Raw genomic sequence first — 22,364 nt, 5'->3', positions numbered from 1 at the left:
GGGCGCTGCTCTTGGTGACACACACTCCACAGCTGCAGCTCATTTTGATTGGTGGGTCTAGGAGCTGAGCCCCTGAGGAAGCTTGTCTCTGGGCATTTCCCAGACCCATCGAGGAGAAGGCAGGCCACCCTTGTCAGGCCACAGGAGCTGCAGCAGAGCAGCCTCAGAGACCAGGGTCCCCACCACGGATGGCCGTAGTACTCACTAGCACATTGCATCCGTGGTCACTGACAGGCCCATCTTGTCACTAGCCGGCAAGCACTGGGTCCTCTGCCCTCACTCGGACCAGGAGGCTGCGGGGAGTCTGGGCTTGCTGTGTGAGAGTGCCACTTAACCGAGGAGGATGGCATCACTGGTACCATGGGGTAGCAGTGATAGCACATAAGATAAGGCGTATGCAGTGGTCAGGGTGCTCCACAGAAACAAACAACTGAGCAGAAACAGGTGTAGAGACGTAATAGGGAGGTTGCTATGGGAATTGGCCGTCATGATTATGGGAGCTGAGAAGTCCCGTGTCATACAGCCTGGTGAGCCATCAAGCCCCTGGTACCCCTCTCTTCATCCACAATGGAAGGCTTGCAATCTGAAGGGCCACTGTCCTCAGCCCATCAGCTCTGCTTCCACAGTATATCCGGACTCCCCCCAGTTCTGGTTCCCACCACGCAGCCAGCGGCACGTGCAGCCCTGCTGTGTCTTGCCTGGATCCGCATGGAGGTATCTGCCCCGTGGTGTCTGTCCCGCTGTGGCCTGCTTGCAGTCTGGCTCAGCTCACGCCCAGGGCCTCTGTGGCCCTCTCCCATCGAAAGCCACTATCTTCGCAATGACTCTGAAGGTCCGCATGTGTCCCAGTCCCTCCCTAATTGTCACCCCAACTCCACGTCCCTTGAACATGCTCAAGCCACTTCTACCTTGAAGCCTTTAACTTCCTGACTCCCAGCCCTGCAGCCCCCTTGCTTCTGATGTCCCAGTTCTACTTCCTCTTTTCACTGGGGTCTTCATGCGCCACTTCCTCAGAGAAGCCCCATCCAAACGCCCCACTGAAACAATTGCTGACTTGGTTTTAGTTTGAGACAGGATCTCCCTATGTAGCTGGGGCAGGCCTTGAACTTGTGATCCTCCTGTCTCGGGTTCATGAATAGTTGAGGTTACAAGTGTGGGTCACCATGCATGACATGACTTTTTTTTTGTCTTGCATGTGTGTGTGTTTTGCATGTGAGTGTGCATACATGTGGATGTGAGAGGAAGATGCCAAGTGTAATTTCCCATTGCTCATTTGCTTGCTTCCTTGAGACAGAGTTTTTCACTGAACCCAGAGCTGCAAAATCAGACCGGCTGACCAGCGAACCCCAGCAATTCCCTTGTGTCAGCTCTCAGAGGACTGGAGTTATAGATGTGAGTGGCTGCTCAGCATTTAAGTGGGTGCTGGGCACTCAGACCCTCTCAGGCACTCATACTCATGGGGCCATTGTCCATGCCCATAGATTAGTGCTGTTCTCACCTTTGTTCAGAAAAGCTTCTTTTTGAAGCTAGTGATGACTACTGGAGAGACTCAAAACTTATCAAAATATTGAGAATCAGGGTCAGGGGGAGATTGCTCAGTGGTTAAAGGCACTTGCTTGCAAAGCCTGGGTCTCAGGTTTGATTTCTATTTATTTATTTGAGAGAGACAGGCAGAGAGAGAGAGACAGAGAGAGAGAGAATGGGCATGCCAGGGCCTCCAGCCACTGCAAATGAACTCCAGATGCGTGCGCCCCCTTGTGCATCTGGCTAACGTGGGACCTGGGGAACCGAGCCTCGAACCGGGGTCCTTAGGCTTCACAGGCAAGCGCTTAACCGCTAAGCCATCTCTCCAGCCCAGGTTTGATTTCTAGTATGCACATAAAGCCAGACGCACAAAGTCGTCCATGCATCTGGAGTTCTTGACATAGCTATATCTTCTCTCTCTCTCCCCCTTTTGTTTTCAAACAAATAAATAAAAATGGTTTTAAAAATATTGAGATGAGTGTTGGAGAGATGGCTTAGCAGTTAAGCGCTTGCCTGTGAAGCCTAAGGACCCCGGTTCAAGGCTTGATTCCCCAGGACCCACATAAGCCAGATACACAAGTTGGCACATGCATCTGGAGTTCGTTTGCAGTGGCTGGAGGTCCTGGTGAGCTCATTCTCTCCCTCTCTCTCTCTCTTTCTCTCTCTCTCTCCCTCTTTCTCTGTCTCTCTCAAATAAATAGATAACAATAAACAACAAAAAATAAATTATTGAGATTAGAACTGGGCATAGTGAGGCATGACTTTAAACCCAGCACTTAGGAAGCAGAGGTAGAGGGATCACTGTGAGTTTAAGGCCAGCCTGGAACTACAGAGTGAGTTTCAAGTCAGCCTGGGCTAGATTGAGACCCTACCTCAAAAAAATTTATCTATCTATCTATCTATCTATCTAGAGAGAGAAAGAGAGAGAAAACAAGTGACTGTGGAGTTTTGAGCAGTAAATAGACAGACATCCATATTACCCTGCTCCAAGGCTTAGGGAACGTCGCAGAAGAGGAGGTAGAAAGAATGAAAGAGCCAGAGATTGGAGAGGAGCGCTGTGAAAGACTGTCTTCCAGATGGGACATGGCTATTGTCTACATGAGCTCACAGCAGCTGTGGCTGCCTGAACAATATTGGGCACATCTACATGCTGTCATGGTCGAAGAGGGCATGAGGCCCCTTTCCTTCCCTGAGGAGTTAATGGCAGCTATAGGTTACTTGGAAAAGGGAGACATTTTCTTCAGTGGTGTACACTTCATATGCTCTGGTAAATAACACTTCACCCATGCTTATGCAAGCAACCCAAATTAAACTCAGTGGGACACAGACATCGAAGTAAAAGAGGGACTAGCTGGGAAAAAAAAAAAAAGTTTCCATGGGGAGAAAAGAGAAGGTTTCAAAATACACAACGTGGTGGCACACGCCTTTGATCCCAAAGGTGAGAGGATTGCTGTGAGTTCGAGGCTACCCTGAGATTATGTAGTGAATTCCAGGTTAGTCTGGGCTAGAGTGAGGACCCTACCTTGGAACACCCCCACCCCAAAAAAAAAATAAAGCACATGATGTGGATGTCCATAGGGGGAATAAAAAAAAAACCATCAGTGGCCATCAAGGGGCTGGAGGGTGAAGGAAAAAGTGACTCTTCTCTTCGTGGAGGTCCAGAGAAGAAGCAGTGCTGCGGACACTTCGATTCCAGAACGCGGCTTCCAGCTCTGTATAGAAACAACTTTCATTGTTTTGGACCACGAAGTTTATGGTAACCTGCTATGCCGGCTCCAGAAAGCCACAGGTCATGGGGACGAAACGTGTAGATAAGTCCCCTGCTGCGTGAACTCTTTTCTTGGCAGAAACCACCAAGCAAGCGCTCGCTCTCCCAGGCAGGCCGCCCACCACAGGCTGAAGGCGGGATCCACGAGAGCTCACGCTGCCAAACAGCGAGTTTAATGGTCTCTCTGACAGAGCTTGGGTGAGGGATGCTTACAAAAGCATGGAGACTCCAAAGCAGTCACATTGTAGCATTGGGTTTTTTGTTTGTATGTTTAGTTGGTTGGTTTTGGTTTTGGGTTTTCAAGGCAGGGTCTCACTCTAGCCCAGGCTGACCTGGGATTCACTATGGAGTCTCAGGGTAGCCTCGAACTCATGGTGATCCTCCTACCTCTGCCCTCCCCCCCCCGCCCCCGCCGAGTGCTGGGAATAAAGGTGTGTGCCACCACGCCCACTCTCTGCTTGTATTTATGAATGGGAACCATCTCCTTCCACAGTTATAAAATCCTCTTAAGCTTGAAATGAATCCCTTCCTCTCATAAACTGTATCTGGTTTGGCTGTTCATCCCAGCTCCTACACACATATGAACACGCATGTGTAACACACATGCACACAAAGAGAGCTGAAAGCTTCCTCCCTCCCTTCCTTCCTTCCTTTCTTTTGTTTTTTGAGGCAGAGTTTTTCGCTGGCCTAAGCTGACCTGGAACCCACTGTAGCCCGGGCTGACCTTGAAGTCACTGTGTTGAGATTATAAGTGTGAGCCACCATGCCCAGTTGAGAGTTCAAGGCTTTCTGAAGTCTGGGGCAGCTGGACTCGGCACTTGGTGGCGGCAGCATGTGTGGCTGTGTGAAGGTCACCAGGACCTGTAGCCGCAGAGGGTCATCTGGGCTGCATAGCGAGACTGAGTCTCCAAAGTGGAGGCACAGGGCTGAGGCGATGGCGTAGTGGATAAGCACTTGCCTCTCAAGCCTGCGTACCAAAGTTTGATCCCTGCACCCCACATAAGCCCAAAGCCACGGTGGACTTCTGGAATCCCAGTATGCCCATGCTGAGTGCAAGATGGGAGGCAGAGACAGCAGAGTTTCCCGGAAGATGGTGGTGAGTTCAGTAAAAACAATGGCAGAGGGGATCCAGGGAGAGCACTGCCTTGAAGTGAGGTGGGAAGGAGAGATCCGATCTGAAATGTGGTCCTCTGACCTCCACACGCTTGCCACGGCACATGTGTGTCCACGCTCACACATATACACATGAACATGCACACACACACATACACACACACCATTAAAAATAAAAACAAGAGCCGGGCGTGGTGGTGCACGCCTTTAATCCTAGCACTCGGGAGGCAGAGGTAGAAGGTTTGCTGTGAGTTCAAGGCCAGCCTGAGACTATATAGTGAATTCCAGGACAGCCTGGGCTAGAGTGAGACCCTACCTTGAAAAAATAATAAATAAATAAATAAAAACAAAGGCTGGAGCGATGGCTTAGCAGTTAAGGCGCTTGTCTGCAAAGCCAAAAGACCCAGGTTTGATTCTTCAGGACCCACGTAAGCCAGATGTACAAGGTGGCACGTGTGTCTAGAGTTCATTTGCAGAGACTAGAGGCCCTAGTGTGCCCATTCTCTCCCTCTCTCTCAAATAAATAAAATAAAATAAATAAAAATAAAAAACAAAACAGGTGGGCTGGAGAGATGGCTCAGTGGTTAAGGCATAGGCCTGTGAAGCCTAAGGATCCAGGTTCAATTCTCTGGGTCCCACATAAGCCAGATGCACATGATGGAGCCTGCATCTGCAGTTGGTTTGCCCTGGTGTGCCCATTCTCAGTCTTTATCTCTCTTATACGCTCTCTTTCTGTCTCTAATAAATAAATAAAAATGAAAATAAATAGATCTCTTTTTTAAAAAGACAAGCAACAACAACAAAAAAAATAGAGACAGGAAGGCAGCAAACTGGCTTTTATTACAAGCCCAATCCTCCATGACAACATTAATCCATTCATGAGACAGAACCCTTCTGACCTAACCATGGTGTTTCCTTTGGGGTGATGGTGATGGAATCCACGGAGGGCCTTGAACATGCTAGGCCAGAGCTCTACCAGTGAGCCACATCCCAGCCTCTAACCACCTCTTAAAGGCCCTGTCTGCACACCGTTGCCGTGGGGACCACACTCCCAGGATGTGAGCTCCGGAGCGCACGATCAGATCATTTAGACCTAGCAGAGGACACAGACCGTAAGTGCGTGCTGAGCGACCCTGCTCAAGCCCCTTGCCTTTCCACGGGCTCTGAGCCGGCCAACCACAAGGGCTCTGAGATTATTCACTGCTCCCTTGAGTAAACAGAGGGCCTGCTCTTGTACACAGCTGCCTTACCAGAGGCGCTCACAGCTTCTGGGGTGCTTGCTTACAGTCCGATAGTGGCGCTGGGTGGGATGCCAGGGGAGAGAGGATGAGTTTAAACACATGTCCCAATACCGTAGGAATACCCCAGAGTCAAGGATGGAAGGGCGAGGGCGAGAGTGGGGGTTGTGATCATGAAAGACAGACAAAGCCTCATGTTCAGACCTGAAGGGCGAAAGAGTGCAGGAAGGCTGCTAAGGAGAGTCTCCTGGGGAGAGCAATGATTGCAAAGGCACAAGGACAAGGAAGGCCGGCGTTACAGGAGGGGACAGTTGTCTCACTTGGCTGGAGGGTGGAGGTACTCATGTGGTACAGGATAGGGGGACAATTCGGGTAGAAGGGGACAGGAGGTTGGTATTGGGGGAAAAGGACCTTGAGTGTCATGCGCAGTGGATGTCTGGACTTCATTCAGGCCTCCGCTAGCTGGCTCCTCTTCTGCTCTTTGATATGGACAAGCCCCCCCCTCCCAGCCCCCCCCCCCCCCGCAAGTAACATCAAAAGCTTTGCTTGCTCAGCTTCAGGGAAAGTATCTTAAGCCCCATCTCCCCAACAGATGTCCCACGAGCAGAGGACAGAATTCCAGAACCGCCTCCCACCACTGTCCTGCACAGGAGGACGCGTTCCGCTAGCCCTGCTGACCAGGCGTCTCTGGAGTGGCCAGAAAAAAGCCCGGAGGCCTGGGGTCCCCCCAAAGGTGGAGGCTTGCTGTTAACGTAATGCACGTGGCCTTTTCTCACCTCTCTTCCCTTTAGAAAGTGAGTGTGAGCTTAGAAGGAGGGAACTGAGGGCTTTCTGCCTGAGTCTCCCCCCCCCCCGCCGCTGCTTTTCGGAGGGTCTTCCTAAGCCTGTCTCCTTCACTTCCAAGAGCCAGAGGTCCAGGGGCTCCACCAGCTTGCCAAAGCCACACATGAACCCCTGACCCCTCTGGCTAGCAAGCTGCCCCTCTTACACCCACCTCTCACCGTCAAGCAGCCCTGAGACCAAGTGGACACTTCCTGAGGACTTTCAGAGACTGGGTCCCAGGGGCATTCACTCTTCCTTGCATGGTTCTGAGGTCCCAGAATCAGCGGGGGGGGGGGGGATTTTATTCCTGAGGATACCCTCCAGGCAGGTGACTCAGCTTGCCAATGTCACATAGCTAGGAAAGGGGCAGTCTCTAAAAGACCCAGGACTTTCCCCCAACTCAGAACCAGCATACAGCAATACAGTATAAGGCTAAGCTCAAGGTTGGTGGCTCTGTGTGTGTGTGTATGTGTGTGTGTGTACGCACGCACACTAAAGATGGAACCCAAGACCACATATGCCAGGCAAACACGCTACCACTGGTCTGTATCCTGAGCCCTTGCAAGTCTCGTAAAGGCTGGTGAACAGCCTGTGTGAGGGTCCAGACATGGTCCCTATACCCTTATGTTTTCACCATCTGTGCACTGCAGAAGGGCATCAGGTGCAGTGTGGGCAAAATCTAGCTAGTGTTCACCAAGCTGTGTGCCCTTGATGACAAGGGGCTGTGTCCAAAGGTGAGAAGGTACCTGGCCCATGTGTATGTATATACGTGTGCATGTGTGTGCTGGCATGAGCTTCCGTCCAAAAAAAAATAGGTTCTTTTCTCATGCTGCACAGAGCGACACCATGCAGCGCCCTAGAAAGCTGGATGGCAAGGGATTTGCACCTCACGGGTCAGTCCCTGTTCCTTGTGAGGCGGTGACTCGGGTGTTGTGTAGAGGCACAAGCTCCCAGTGGGGGATGGGAAAGGGACAGGGACAGGGTCAGGGAGGCCAGTTGTCATTGTGCCCTCTCTGCTGTAAACTGACACCTTCTATCACAACATACAGTCGGAAGGCACCCGATGCCCCTGGCCCAGGGAGGCCTGAACCTCAGCCCTGCTCCTCCTGGGCACTTCCCTGGACTCTTGAATTGAGTGTCATGCCAAGCTATGCTGGAGGGTGGGTGAAATCCTCCCAGTGATAAACCACCAGGAGCTGTCACTGTTTTTCGGAGGACCAGCAGCATGGATTTGCACCTGATTATGCTTTGTAGACACCCAGTGCAGGCAGACCCCCCTCACCAAGGCCCCGCTCCCTTTCACTCCCCGGATATTTCCTGCTCCTTTGAGTTCAGACCTCTTGGTCTGAAACTCCATCACGGCCTCTCAGACCAGGGCCAGGGTGATCGGGCCATGCAGGCTCCACCCTGTAGGCGAGATTGGCCCAACTTGTTCCTGCTCCCCTTCTTATAGCCCTTCCACTGTGTGAGACTTTGCACCACCTCACGACACAGGCAAAAGGCCCTTGACACATCTCTACCACACCCTCCAGGGCTCAGGGACCACTGCAGAAGAGACGGCAGAAAGAATGTAAGAGCCACAGGAAGGGGAGGAGGGCTTACTGTCATCCAGACACAAAGTGGCCTTCATATTCATGACGTCAGGGGCTGATGCTAGCTGCACAAGATCTGCATAATAGGAGGGGGAAAACTGATGACATCAAAATAGAAGAGAGTCTTTCTCCCTCCCTCCTTCCAAATAAATAAATATTTTTAAAGTGGGGGGTGCTAGAGACATGGCTCAGCAGTTACGGCACTTGCTTGCAAAGCTCGATGGCCTGGGTTTGATCCCCCAGTCCCACATAAAGCCAAGTCCACAAAGTGGTGCATGTCTGGAGCTCATGGGCAGTGACTAGAGGTCCTGGCACATCCATTCTCTTCCTTCCCACCCCTTGCAAACAAATAAGATAAAGTAAAATAAATATTCAAACAGAAGAGAGACTCGTTGGAAAGAAAGAGGGATTCAGTGGAGGGGATTCTGGAGACGGGAAAAGGAAGGATGGTAGGAGGGGATTATGATCATGGTTTATTATCTGTATGTCTAGACATTGTCAATAAAATGTCAAAAAATAATAATTCAAGTGTTAAATAAAGGTCCTTTGCTGGCACTTTGATACTAGCTGGTACTTGGCCTCTAAAGATGTGACCAATAAAAGTTTGTCTCCCCAAAACTAAAACACAAATAACCACAACAAAGTTCCTCTTGTACCTGTTGCCTGGACAACTTCAGGATCAGGGATGTCCCTGCTCCCTCTCCCCTTGTTTCTCCAGAGACGTTGAAGAACAGCAGTTATGGAAATGGTCAGTGCCAGCCCTCCCTGCCGAGAGACTGCTGGCAGATAGCAAAGCACCATCCCGTTGGCACTCTCCAGTGACCTTGTTAGTCCTTGGAGAAGTGGGCAAGGATAAGCTAACCCTTCTCAATCATTGAGTAGGAAAGCACAGTTTAAAGAGAGGTGCCCAAGGTCACCCAACAAGTACATGTTCTTCAAATCCAGTCTTTTCTCCATAGCCCCATTCTGAGGACTGTGGAGGTGGAATCTCCAGGCAAGCAGTCAGGTGGGTATGGGAGTCCTCCTGGCCAGGTGTTGGTTGGGGAGGCCTCTGAGGCCCCCCAAACCAATACAGACTATTGCGGCTGCTCTTGGTTGCCCACCGGAACTAGATGGTCAGGATGGCCCTGGCACACCAATTCTCTGTCTCTCTCTAAAATAATTTTTTAAGTTAAAATAAAACCTATGGCTCTAGGGCAAAGCCACTACCATTGTTTTGCTACATGGATATATTTTGTGCCCATCAAATTGCCCTCTGAATGTTTACATTTCTGCCCATGGACTAATGCTGCTCTCACCTTTGCTTCTTTTTGCGGCTGGCAGTGACTACCGGGAAGACTTAGAACTTATCACAGTGCTGAGATAAAGTGCTCACTGCTGAATGGGACACCTCTAGCACACCTTCCAATGCTCAGGGAACTTTCCAGAAGAGGCAGCAGATGTAAGAGCCAGAGGATAGGGAGGAGTGCTGGGGAATGCTGTCTTCTGGGCATGAAGTGACTATTACATTGGTGACCTCACAACAACTGCTGTGTCCTGCAAAACACCTGCAAACTGCTAGACCCATCAGCACTCCATCATCCATTACAGAGGAGGCGTAAAAAGGGGGGAATAAACACATCAAAATAAGAGGGAGTCGTTGGAAAGAAGAATGGATTTGGTGGCAGTGGGGAGGATAAAGGGATACAGAAAAGGTAATGGGAGGGAATTATGATCAAAATACATTATATACATGCATGAAAATGGTCAAGAAGTTTGCTTTTTTGTAAATTTATTTTAAATTCATTTATTTGAGAGCGACAGACAGAGGGAGAAAGAGGCAGATAGAGACAGAGAGAGAATGGGCGCGGCAGGGCCTCCAGCCACTGCAAACTGAACGCCAGACACGTGCGCCCCCTTGTGCGTCTGGCTAACGTGGGTCCTAAGGAATCGAGCCTCGAACCAGGGTCCTTAGGCTTCACAGGCAAGCACTTAACCGCTAAACCGTCTCTCCAGCAGAACTTTGCTTTTTTAATATTAACCTGGGGGAAATGGCTCAGCAGTTAAAGGTGCTTGCTTGCAAAGTCTGCCTGCATGGGTCCAATTCTCCAGCCATCCATGCATGCACCCAGACCCAAAATGTGGGGCATGCACATGCATCTGGGGTTCGCTTGCAGTATTGAGAGTCCCTGGTATGTGTGTGCGTGCATACACACACACACACACACACACACACACACACGTAAATAAAATAAAAAGAGATGGGGCAGAGACTTGAGCCTCACCTCTGAGTCTGGGGCGATCACATGGGCCAGAGCCTCCAGATGGGCACCGCTGAAGGAGAGACAAATGTGGCTAGGAGAAGGTGGCTTAGCGGCTTACTGACAGAACCAGGCAAGGACCTTTCCCTTGCCAGGGCTACAGCGCTGCCTAAAGTAAATAAGGATCTCCGTGGGGCTCACTGCAAGCTTCTTAGTGTGAGTGCTTGGGTACAGTGGCCCAGGAATGGGCTTGGTTCAAACTTCTGGCCTGGTACCGAGCATCTGTTGTGGCCCCCCAACTCCTACCCCACCCCCTTTCTACAGCCTGGGGGAATTCGGCAGCATTTGTCCCCAGCAGCTGACTTAGGGTGGGGGTGAAGAGCTGACTTTAGACCAGCTGGCTCCAGTCCAGGCAAACCGGTCGGCTGCTCACATTTATTGATCACCTACTGAATATGGAGCCCATGCGCTGAGCAGGCAGGCTGAGAGCTGAGGGAGGAAAAACTATCTAAACCAAAAGACACTTCAAAGAAAGCTAATCTAGCTATGCTTCCAGCTGCCTGTGACCTCACCAGCGCTCTCCTGACCATCCTATCAACGCTCCAGGCTCTGGATAGGAGCTGCGGAAGGAGGCGGGGGCGGGCAGGGGAGGGAAGAGGCAGAAATGATTAGAAATGACATTCACCCTTCTCGCATCAAGTCATTCTGGAGGCCCGGGAGGGACCGGAGAAGGTGTCTCTCCAAGCAGGTGCCAGGCCTGGTCTCAAGGTAAGAGTGGGACAGAAAGAAATATTCCTCACCGGGAAGGCGAGGGCACCGAGAGCCTTGGTGAGGGTGAGTGTCCCAGGGCCTCCTCTGAGTGAACAGCGAGCTCCCTATGGTCATACAGTTGAAAGATGTGACTTCTCTTTATAAAGTCTTGGGAAGGTAGTTACAAATCCTACCTTGTACCTTTGGAAGCTGGAGGCCAGCAGCAGATTTCAGAGGAACAAATATTTCCAAGACTAAAATGGTTATCATAGAGGCCGGGTGTGGTGGCGCACGCCTTTAATCCCAGCACTCGGGAGGAAGAGGTAGGAGAATTGCCATGACTTTGAGGCCACCCTGAGACTACATAGTGAATTCCAGGTCAGCCTGGGCTACAGCCAGATCCTACCTCAAAAAGTAAACATACGATAGGACCCAGCTGCAGCACTCCTAGGCATATATCCTAAGGACTCATTGCACTACCTTAGACAAACTTGCTCAACCATGTTTATTGCTGCTCTATTCACAATAGCTAGGAAATGGAACCAGCCTAGATGTCCCTCAACTGATGAGTGGATAATGAAGACGTGGCACATTTATACAATGGAGTTCTATGCAGCAGTAAAGAAAAATGAAGTTATGGAATTTGTAGGGAAGTGGATGGACCTAGAAAGGATTATACTCAGTGAAGTAACTCTGGCCCAGAAAGCCAACCTCACATGTTCTCTGTCATATGTGGGTTCTAGCTACACATGTTCAGACTTGTATGCAAATTGGAGTAAAACTCAGTAGCAGAGGCCAGTAAGCTATGCAGGGGATATAAGGAAGGGAGGAAAGGGGACACTTACAGGGATGGTATTGTATATAGAAGTAGAAGAACAGCTTACTGAGGATGGAAAGGCCTAAGTGAGGTCAGGGGAAGAGATTGAATAAAGGAAAGGTGTGGGGGGCTAATAAAATCTAAGGTTAATCAAAATCTAAGAGGGTATGAATAAGTCATATGGAAACCTACTTTTTTGGACGACATATCCAGAAGCCATAGATTGTTACTAGAAATTTTCCAGTGAGTTGTTGGCCAGGGAGGTCCCTGATGCCCCCCCCCACCCCCCGCCGCCTAAATATTACAGGCTATTGCCAAGGCTCTTGGTTTCCCACCAGGAATAGATGGCAAGACCCTATTGCTGACTCCACAAGCTTGGGCTGCAAGGTCACTGAGAAATCCTGCTGGAACTGAGCTGAGAACCTCCTCCATGTAGACCAGCTGACAGAAAGCTGGAAAAAGCTATGCTGCATGCAACTCCATGGGAGAGAGACATCATCAGTGGAGATAAACAACAGTGGACACTGCAAGCCTTAAGTTTAACCAGCCAGGCCAAATGAGCCAACGGGTGCAATAGTGACATGTCCATTATGGGGGGAACCAACCACCCTCTAATTGGACTGGAGGCCCACCCCAAGGAGGGAATGTATGCCTGATACTAAAAACCTATGACAGAAGAAGTCAGGAGCCCTAGGGATGTAACTTCTGCTGGTGTCTGCCTAAATGTATATACCATGCTCACCAAACTGCCTGGCAAGCACTTCTCTTAATATTCTTACCCATATATTAATGCTACTCTCACTTCTGCTTAAAGAAGCTTCTCTTTTCAGATGGCACTGACCTCTGGGATGGCTCAGAAGGCACCATGTTTTGTTTTTTTTTTTCCGGCCCATGGTTTTGAGAAGAAGTGACAGAGGAGTGCTTAGCACTGAAACATCTCTATTACACCTTCCAAGGCTCAGGGTCCATTGCAGAAGAGATGGTGGGAAGAATGCAAGAGCTCAAAGAAGGATGGGGCTCCTTACAATGCACTCTGGATGCCAGACCACAAAATGGCCTGAGTATCCATGACCTCACAGTGTCTGACACTACCTACACAAGATTGTCATAATAGAAGGAAAAGATGATAACAGCCAAATAAAAGAGAGACTGACTGAGAGGGGGAGGGGATATGATGGAGAGCGGAGTTGCCAAGGGGAAAGGAGGGCTGGGATTACCGTGGTTACTGTCTATGATTAGGAAAGATGTCAATTAAAAAAATAAATTTCAAAAAACAAACATTAAAAGTTATCATATATATCCCCAATCACCATGTATCTTCTCTTTAAATTTTTTTTAAATAGAAAGAAATAGAGAAGAGAGTGAATAGATGTCCTTTTTTTTTTTTTTTTTTTTTTTTTTTGAGGTAATGTCTCCTGTATCCCAGGCTGACTTCAAATCTCAGAGAGTGATCTTGAATTTCTGGTCTTGCCTCTACCTCCCAAGTGCTGGGATTACAGGAAAGCGCCACCACACCCAGTTAAGAGATATGTCTTCTGAGAAAAAGCGCTGAAAAACGGTTGGTGTACCAGACATTTGAATCAATGCCCGCAAATTGTTCAATGGACAAACTCTTTCAAAACATGGTGATCTGAGATCAAAAACGGGGCACTTGGTGGATGAGACCAAGGTCAGTGCTTGGTCACCACTGAAGGCCACTCCAGCCCAAGCACCCACAGATGTGTGTGGGGGTTTCCTGCCCTCAACAGGTAACCGGGCAAACTTCTGGCAGATGTGTGGTTGGGGAGACAGGACCCTCATCTTCTTCGCTTCCATTTACCAAACCCACGCTGGCCCTTCACGGGCTTCGCATTGTCCCTTCCATTTTACAGAAGAGAAAACAGGGGCTGGCAGAGATGAGGTCACTTACAGGTCCTTCCTATGGTACTATAAGACTGACTGACTGACTCTAACGCCCAACTTTAGGTGGGCAAGTCCGGCCAGCCAATCAGTTCCTCTGTGTGGGCAACCCAGAGACTGGGCCTCCCTCCTGCTAGCCCCCCCACCCCACCCCACACACACACAATCTGGAGTTGCTCAGACGGCCCGCGGATTTAGAGGTGAAGGCTCTGGAACTTGGGGAATATAAGGCTAGGGGCGGACTCCTCTCAGGCAGATCTCTATTCCTGAGATTCCCCTATCCCAAAACAGGGTCCTGGAGACCCTCCAAAGGACCGGGGTAGGCTGAGAATCGAGTTGGGATGGAGGAGAGGGTGGGAAAAACGGGGCGAGCCCGGAGCAGAAACAGGAGAGGCGTAAGGGGGAGGAGTCCTTCCTGGGGCAGGAACCCGGGCCCCCCTTGGAGCAGGCGGCCCCGCAAAGCGATTCTGCAGATGGAAGGAATTAAGGGAGAGGGGGAGGGTCCTACGGTGATAGCGAGAGGAGGGAGGGGGAGGAAGAGAGAGAGTGAGAAGTGGGGAGAGGGATGAAGACATCAAAAGAGAGAGGAATACACAAAGAGATAGGAGAGGACACAGAGTCACAGACGCCCCACAGTCAGAAAGGAGGACCCAAGAGGAAAGGAAGGAGGAAAAGGAGAAAAAGACAGGAGACAGAAACGATCCATTTGGAGAGGGCCTGGGAAGACCGGGGAGGGAGGCCGCAGCAGGCCAGCCAGGGTGATTCTGAGCTCCAGGGCTGGTGTATGTGTATGTGGGGTGGGGGGGGCGGTGGTTTGAAGCAAGCTCTGACCCAGCGGGGGGCGGGTGGGGCTCGAGAGGGCCCGCCCCTGGGCGGGGAGGCACGGGGCTGCATGTGCAGACCAGCCTGGTTTCCCCCCCTTCGCCCCGCCTCTGTATCCATATTCAATGAGCCAGCCAATGGAGAGCGAGGACTGGGGATGAGACAGCCAATAGGGAGCGAGGACGGGGACAGGGATGGGCGTGGTCCCCCATGGCTCCGCCCCTTGGAGCGTTTCCCCCCCCCCCCTCCCAGGGGTCAGCACTGTGGCAGATAGCGGATCGCGGGGCGGGGCGGGGCCGGGCAGCGGGAGGGGCGGGGCTAAAAGTTTCCTGCCCAACTTTCGCTGCCTCCTTCCTCCGCCCGCGCGCGCCCCGGGGCTGCAGTCGTGGGGGGAGGCGGTGGCGGCGGCGGCGGCGGTGGCGGGCAGCGCGCTGGGCGCGGGGTGATCGCCGTCGGGGGGACTTGGGTGGCTGGCAGTGGGCACAGGCTCCCCCCACCCCGGTGCCCGCCCCTCCGCCGGGAGGGGTGGGAGGGCGCGTGCGGGAGGCCTGGGGAGGGGCCGGCACGGCCCGGGGTTGGGGGGGGAAGCAAAATGAGCCTGCTGTCGGCCATCGACACGAGTGCCGCCTCGGTGTACCAGCCGGCCCAGCTGCTCAACTGGGTCTACCTGTCGCTGCAGGACACGCACCAAGCTAGTGCCTTCGATGCCTTCCGGCCTGAGCCTCCGGCCGGTGGCGCCGCGCCCCCGGAGCTGGCCTTCGGCAAGGGCCGCCCCGAGCAGCTGGGCTCGCCCCTGCACTCCAGCTATCTCAACAGCGTCTTCCAGCTGCAGCGCGGAGAGGTGGGTGCCCCCCCCCGCGCGCGCACCCTGCGCCCGCCCTGTGCCCACCGCCACTGACGCTTTCCCATCTGCCCTCCTTGCCCCCCGGGCTAGCTCTCTCTGCACGGTCCACGGCCGGTCTGGGGAACTTGGCTGGGTTTCCATCAGTTCTGCCAAACTTGCCGCCCCAAGTCCCTGGGGCTCCCGGTGCGCGTCACCTCCCAGGCTGAGTCTGGCCCCAGAGCAGCTCAAGGCCTGGGCAGGGCCATCCCGCCCCCTTTCCCCAAGCCAGGAGCCCTGCTCCAAGCAAGCTAAGTGAGTGTGTGCGCGCGCGCGGTGGGGGGGGGGGAGTCTCCGGATTCTCTCCAGACAGCCGGGGTGCGGCCAGAGCAGGGAGCCCCCCTTTCTAGTCTTTCCCTTCGCCCAACCCTATCACCCCTCTTGGTTACCACCATCTGGGACCGAGGGTGTATGTCGATCCTGCTCAGAACTCCTCTGGAAAGGTCTGAGATCTTTTTCCTCCTCGGGACTTGCTTGGTGGTTCTTGACCCCAAAGGGCACTCTAGAAAGCATTGACTTGTCAGGGGGGCTTTTGCGCTTTTCCCACTTGGGGACACCCCCCCCCCCATTCCACTCCGCAGCTGCTCTCCCTTCCCCAGCCACATAGGAAGTGGCTTTTGAGGGCTTGACCTCGCAGGCTATGCTGTCCCTTGCCCTCCCAGGCTGGAAGGAAATGAAAGGGAAATCCTTCGATGTGGGGGGGAAGGGGGAGAGTTCCAGCTGCCCAGTGCCTTCTCCCAAAACCTGGGCTGCCTATGTCGCAAAGGCAGCCTGTTCAGTGTATTCGGTTACAAAGTCTACTGGGCAGCGCCTGTCCCCATCTAGATAAATACACAGATGGCCATGACCTCCCAGCCCCCCTTTTTTGGGGGGGGCGGGGGGTCTTAATGCAGAACCTTCCCAAAGTCCACTCCTCTCTCCCAAGAGATCTACCTCCTCCTGCACCACCCCCTTCCTCCAGCTTTATTGGGAAATTGCTGACACTCTGTGACTTTCACTTGTCCCCTTGTGGCATCCCTCTGCCAAGATGCAAGAGGTAGAGGGACTCACAGGGGGTCGCTTTCCTGCCGACCTAGAGGTAGTCTGGGAAGATGGCCTGTGCATGTTGGGACACGCTGGAGGGTGAGGCAGGAAGGCAGAAGGTCACCCTTCCTGAACATCTGTTCATGTATGCCATTATTTACCGGGGGACTTGTGAACATATAAAACCTTGGCATGAGGCTAACACCTCCCAGGCTGCCCTGCTGACCTGTGTGGGTGGAACTGGTATAGGAAGGCTGGGTATGGTGGTCAGCGACGAAGCTGGAAAGGTACCCCAAGGAGCCAGGAGAAAATATTTCCATGTCGAGGCTCTGGGCTGGGGTCTTTCTTTCTTATAAAACCGCCACCTCTTCAGGGAACTGGCTTTAGGTGACTTGTGACCTTAGAAACCTGTTGGCTGCCCGTTTCTTTGGTGTCCCGTCTTGTATATTGTTTGTTCTCATACCACTTATTGACCTCTGTGAGGGCTGGGGGTGGGGTCCCAAGGGTTTCCCAGCCACAGGCTAGAGGGGCCCATCAACAATACAAGTAAGTGGCCAGCGAGTGGGTGGAGGTGGGAGGTGTGGTGGTGACCCACAGCCAAATTGGGGGGGGTCCCTGACCAGCCCCTGCCAACCTCCCACTGCTCCAGTCCCAGAATCGTCTCTGCTAAGAGGTCTATTTCAGTGGTCCCCATGGGAATAGGATGTTGTGCCTCACCTTGGAAATTTCTAGTCTCCAAGATCTCAGCTGAGTGAGGCTCAGTGAGGCCCGCCTGCTGTCACTTCATTGCCCTATTCCTCAGTTTCCCCAGAAAGGACACAGTATAAGAGGAGCTAGAAAAACTATTGGCAGGGGAGTCTCTTAGGACTAACTCCAAACATCCTCCCCCCCCCCCCCCCCCCCCCCCCCCCGTCTTTCTCAGCCTCAGCTTGCCCATCAGGTAGATTTCGCTTCTGCGGTTGCTCAGGGTGATGTATCTGAGGATGGAGATGGTCATAAATGAGGGTGTGTCAGAGGAGACCAGACTTCTCACACCCGCAGGCCCGTGGCTTCCTCGGAGTCCTGTAAGGCTGCAGGCCTGCTGACTTCCGGAAGGCTCTCTTGGCTTCGGGCTCCCTCATTCTCCCCCACCCCCACCCCCTTGGCCTCTTAAACCCTCTCCGAGTCCCAGCTGTGCTCTTGGGGATGGGCCTTTGCTGCATCCGAGGTTTAACTGGTGACCTAATATGGTTCCATAATAGCAGCTGGCTGAGAAGGTGAGGAGAAACCCCCTACTCCGAGGCATCAAGGGGCTGGGCATGGGAGCAGCGAGTTCTGTGCGGCTGGGTGGTTGGGGGGGGGGTCTAGGAAGAAGCCTAGGGTCCACCAGCCTTGCCATTCTGCAGGAGGCCTGGCAGGCCCTGTGGCAGTGCCTGCGGATGTGACTTGCATGCTGACCGCTGACCACGGGCCCGTCTGCGCCGAGAGCCCATCCCCTCCTGCACCGCCCCCGGGCCGCTCCCTCCACAATAGCAAAACACCATGAATACAGCTGGCGTTAGGGGAGGTGAGGACACGGGGGCACAGAAGCCCATTGTGCCCGTGGAACCTCAGCCCTGGGAGCTGACAATAAGCCAAGGGTCCCGAGTGGCCCTCTGGCCTTGGGAGCAGAGAAGGTGACAAACTTCACATCCGAGAGCAGGCAGTTTCAGAAGGTGACCTTCCAATGGACATGGGTGTCTGATACTTTTCTTTCTCTCTTTCCTTCTTTCTTTCTCTCTCTCTCTCTCTCTCTTTCTTCTTTTTTCTTTCTTTCTTTCTTTCTTTTTTTTTTTTTTTTTGAGGCAGTAGGGTCTCACTCTAGCCCAGTCTGACCTGGAATTAACTATGCAGTGTCAGGGTGGCCTCGAACTCAACGGTGATCCTCTTAGCTTTGCTGGGATTCAAGGTGTGCGACACCACGCCCGGCTCTTGTAGTTTCCTAAGAGAACTCTGGCCTCTGGAATGAGATCTGGGTGCACCTCACTTTCAGAATCCACATGTGGCCACAGCTGTATGTCTTCAGAGAGACTCTGGAGGTCCTTAGCTGGGCACATCTTCCCTCCAGGTGCCTGTGGGAGGAGGTGGGATTTAGGACATGCAGTTGTCTTTGTGGGATCTTCCCTGCCAAGTTCTACTTGGAGTATAAGTTCCCAGCAGTATAGCTTACACCAAGCCCCTGGAGAGGTACCCAGAGCCCATCCTAGGCAGCCCTTGTGCCCTTATTTCCACCACACCAGGGGATGAGGCTCCCCTACTTCATCTAGGTTGGATTTTGAGGGCAGCGGTTCTCTTTCCCTTTTCCTCCGAGAGCAGAGGTAGCTGGAAGGCACAGCCTCGCTATCAAACGGCATCCCTCCTTTGTGGGTGTTGAGGGATAGTACAGTGTCCTTTCCTTTGGTTTATACGTTGCTCTCTAGCTCAGCAAAGGCTCTGAGAAGTCCTACAGTACAAAATATGCTAATGGTTCTGCATCCCAACATTTCCCACATTTGTTCATCCAGAGAATGTTTTTGGCACAAGATACCTGCCCGCACTTAGATCTCTCCCTGGCTGCGTAGCCCCAGACTTTCGGAATTTCTTTCCAGACCCATAAAGCCCAGTGCCTCCTGGTCCTCCTTGTCCTCTGCACTGCTGCATACCCTGATCTTTGCCACTGTGGCTCACCCACTGGGCATGTGTGACTGGCAGAAAGATGATTGTGCGGCTTAGCAGACAGCCACCTCCCGGAGCCTTCAGCCCTTCCACACCGATGAGGCTGTCAGAGCCCCCATAGGGGTAATCATAGAGCCCTGCTTTACAGGGTCCTGGGGGCGGGAGGCAGGTGCTCACATGTATAATCCCAGGACTCGAGAGGCTGAGGCATGAGGATCACCATGAGTTCAAGGATATCCTGGGCTATAAAGTGAGATACTGTTTCTAAAATCTATCCAAACAGGGCTGGGAAGATGGCTTAGTGGTTAAGGCACTTGCCTGCAAAGCCAAAGGATCCCGGTTTGACTCTTCAGGACCCACGTAAGCCAGATGCACAAGGGGCCACATGCATCTGGAGTTCGTTTGCAGTGACTGGAGGTCTTGGCACGCCCATTCTCTCTCTCTCTCTCTTTCTCTCTTAAATAAGTAAATAAATAATATTTTTTAAAAACTATCCCAACAAACATACAACGAAACGCCCCCGACCTGGACAAGTGGCTGGAAGTTTGGGTGTCAGCTGCGCCCATACCTGGTGGAGATGAGCTCGGCCAGTGTTGGTGCCTGGGGCAGAGCTGCTTTCCTGCCTGAATGTGGGAGAACCCTGGCAGGGGCTGAACTTGGCTTCTGCAGCCTTTGTGATCTGTGTGCAATGGGAGGTGGGCAGCCCTGGGGTCCTGGGGGGAATGTCTAGTCTGACCTGGTTTGGGAAGATACCCCAACCACTTGAGCTCCTCTGAGAATCTGACCAGCGACTCAGACCCAGGAGGCCCATCACTTGAGAGGGGCTGGCAGAATTAAGTTGGCTGGATGGGCCTGGGTCCTGGGAGAAGCCACACCTTGAGTCAGGTTGCAAGGAGCCAGGCACTGCTGATTCGCAGTGGTGGGGAGCCAGGCACCGTTGGCACCAAGAGCTGAACATGGGCAGAGACAGCAGCCCCATCTCCATGAGCCCCGGCCTTTGTTTTTAGATGCTAATTCTCCACCACTCCCATTTCACAGAGGGAAAAACAGAGGCCTGGGAGACACCCAGCAGTCAGCGCCAGAGCCTGGACTTTAAAACTCTCCTGCACCCCAGTCCAGAGCTGCCTCTGTGGCCCATCTTCTTAAGTCCCACCTGGCTCTTCCCCTGGGCCCCATGGCGGCTTAGCACCTGAGACCTCCTATCTAGCCTCTGACATTCTCTCTGGATCCCAGCCCTGTTGAGGACCCTGATCACGAGCAATCAGCTTCCTATAGTGCTCCCACGCCCACGGGCCCTGTTAAGGAGACCAGAAGAGTTGAGTCCTGAGCACTTCCTACTTTGTTCCAATGTCCCAGCCTGGGGGGGGGGTGCAGCCCCATTGTCCAGAGGAGGAAGTGTATTCAAGGAGCCAGCATGTTCAGTCTGTCTCGTGTGTGAGTGTGTGTGAGTGTGTGTGTGTGTGTGAGAGAGAGAGAGAGAGAGAGAGAGAGAAAGAGAGAGAGAGTGTGTGTGTGGTGGTGTGTAACTTGTGAGTCAGTCCTCCTCTAGCCATACTGGTCATCTTGAGGTTTCTGGAACCACCTGACAGCTGCAAGCACCCCCAGCTTTTGCACTTGTTGGTGCTTCTAAGATGCTCTGTCCAGCCCCATCCAGTGAGCCCATCCCTAGGTGGTTCTTTATGACACAAATGGATGTCCCTTCTGAGACGCCTGGCCTGGCCTCTATGGGGAACAGGCCTTTCTCTAGCTGCTACTGCAATGGGTAAGTTGTGATACTCCAGGCACAGCAGATTTAGCAGGGAGGTGGCCACGGACTAAGCCACGTGTCTCTCCAATAGCTCAGTTGTCCACACTTGAGAGTAGGGTTCCCACCTCATTCCTCGTAACAGGCTTGTCACAGACACTCGGTTGGTGCCTAGGATGTGATAGGTGCTCAGTGAATGTCTGCTAGCCGGGCAGGGATAGAGTGGGTGACCTGAATACAGACCAGCCTCAGCCTCCCTGTGGTCTCCAGTTACTGGTTTCTGGATTCATTGCAGTGAGCTGAAGGGGAGCTGGTGAAAGCCTGTCCCTCGTGGAGTCCCGGCAGTGGCTGGGATGTGCTGGTGGTCCTTACCTTGTTTGGTCATGAGCCTCTTAGCATCTCAAGACAGTCCCCAGTGTGAGCCGAGTGCATATGGCACAGGATCACATAGGCAGGTCTGCTTGCGGGAGTCACGGGCAGCCTCCTACCACAGTGGCTCTTGGATCCGGGCGCCTTCCTGTAGAGGCTGGAGCTGCTCAGGGCTGGCTAAATACCACAGTCCTTTCCAGTCCTAGAAGTCTAGAAGTCTCATTTTCTGCTTTGATTTTTTTTTTTTTTTGAGGCAAGCCCAACATACTGGCTCCCCCCCCCCTTTTTTTAATGTGAGAGAGCGAGAGTGAATTGGTACACCAGGGCCTCCAGCCACTGAGATTGAACTCCAGATGTGTGGGCTACCTTGTGCACGTGTGCGATCTTGTGTGCTTGCGTCACTTTGGGCGTCTGGCTTACGTGGGACCTGGAGAGTCAAATATGGGTTTGTAGGCTTCTCAAGCAAGCACCTCAACCACTAAGCCATCTCTCCAGTCCACTTTCTGCTTTTTTCAAAAAAAATTTATTACTTTTTTTATTGGGTTGGAGAGATGGGTTAGTGGTTTAGGCACTTGCCTGCAAAGCCTAAGGACCCAGGTTCAATTCCCCAATATCCACATAAAGCCTGATTCACAAAGTGGCATATGCATCTGGAGTTCATTTGCACTGGCTGGAGGCCCTAGCATGCATGCCCATATTCTCTTTGTCTCCCTCTCTCTCTTCAATTAAAAGAAAAATTATTTATTTATAAACAGAGGTAGATAGAGAGGAGAGAAACAGAGAACTGGGCACGGCATGGCCTCTAGCCTCTGCAGACAAACTCCAGATGCATGCATCCCTTTGCACATCTGGCTTTACATGGGTATTGGGGAATTGAACCTAGGTCATTAGGCTTTGCAGGCACATACCTTAAGGGCTGAGCCATCTCTCCAGCCTGCCTTTCCACTTTTGTTTGATAAATGTGCTCTAGCAGTGTAAGGTGTGAGGTCCTCCATGATTATGTGCTATCTGAGCAGAAGACAGGTTGCTGAGATGTTTGACAGACACTGGGTGAGGGCCGAGGAGGGGGGTGAAGGTCTCCCCTGGGCCT

The 22,364-nt window shown here is 52.5% G+C and overlaps 1 protein-coding gene across 1 annotated transcript in view; it reads left to right on the top strand.

Moving 5' to 3' along the window:
• The first annotated feature begins 15,118 nt into the window (after window positions 1-15,118).
• Window positions 15,119-22,364, top strand: part of Zcchc24 (zinc finger CCHC-type containing 24) — a 66,192-nt gene continuing 58,946 nt past the window's right edge. The window contains exon 1 of the mRNA XM_004657995.2: window positions 15,119-15,426. Within this exon, the coding sequence (XP_004658052.2) occupies window positions 15,178-15,426 (249 nt within the window). The 5' untranslated portion in view covers window positions 15,119-15,177. The remainder of the gene's footprint in view (window positions 15,427-22,364) is intronic.

The sequence above is a fragment of the Jaculus jaculus genome, chromosome 18, assembly GCF_020740685.1.
Source record: "Jaculus jaculus isolate mJacJac1 chromosome 18, mJacJac1.mat.Y.cur, whole genome shotgun sequence".
Classification (NCBI taxonomy): Eukaryota; Metazoa; Chordata; class Mammalia; order Rodentia; family Dipodidae; genus Jaculus; species Jaculus jaculus.
The sequence above is the reverse complement of the archived record's forward strand: the minus strand, read 5'-3'. Positions and strand labels throughout refer to the sequence as shown.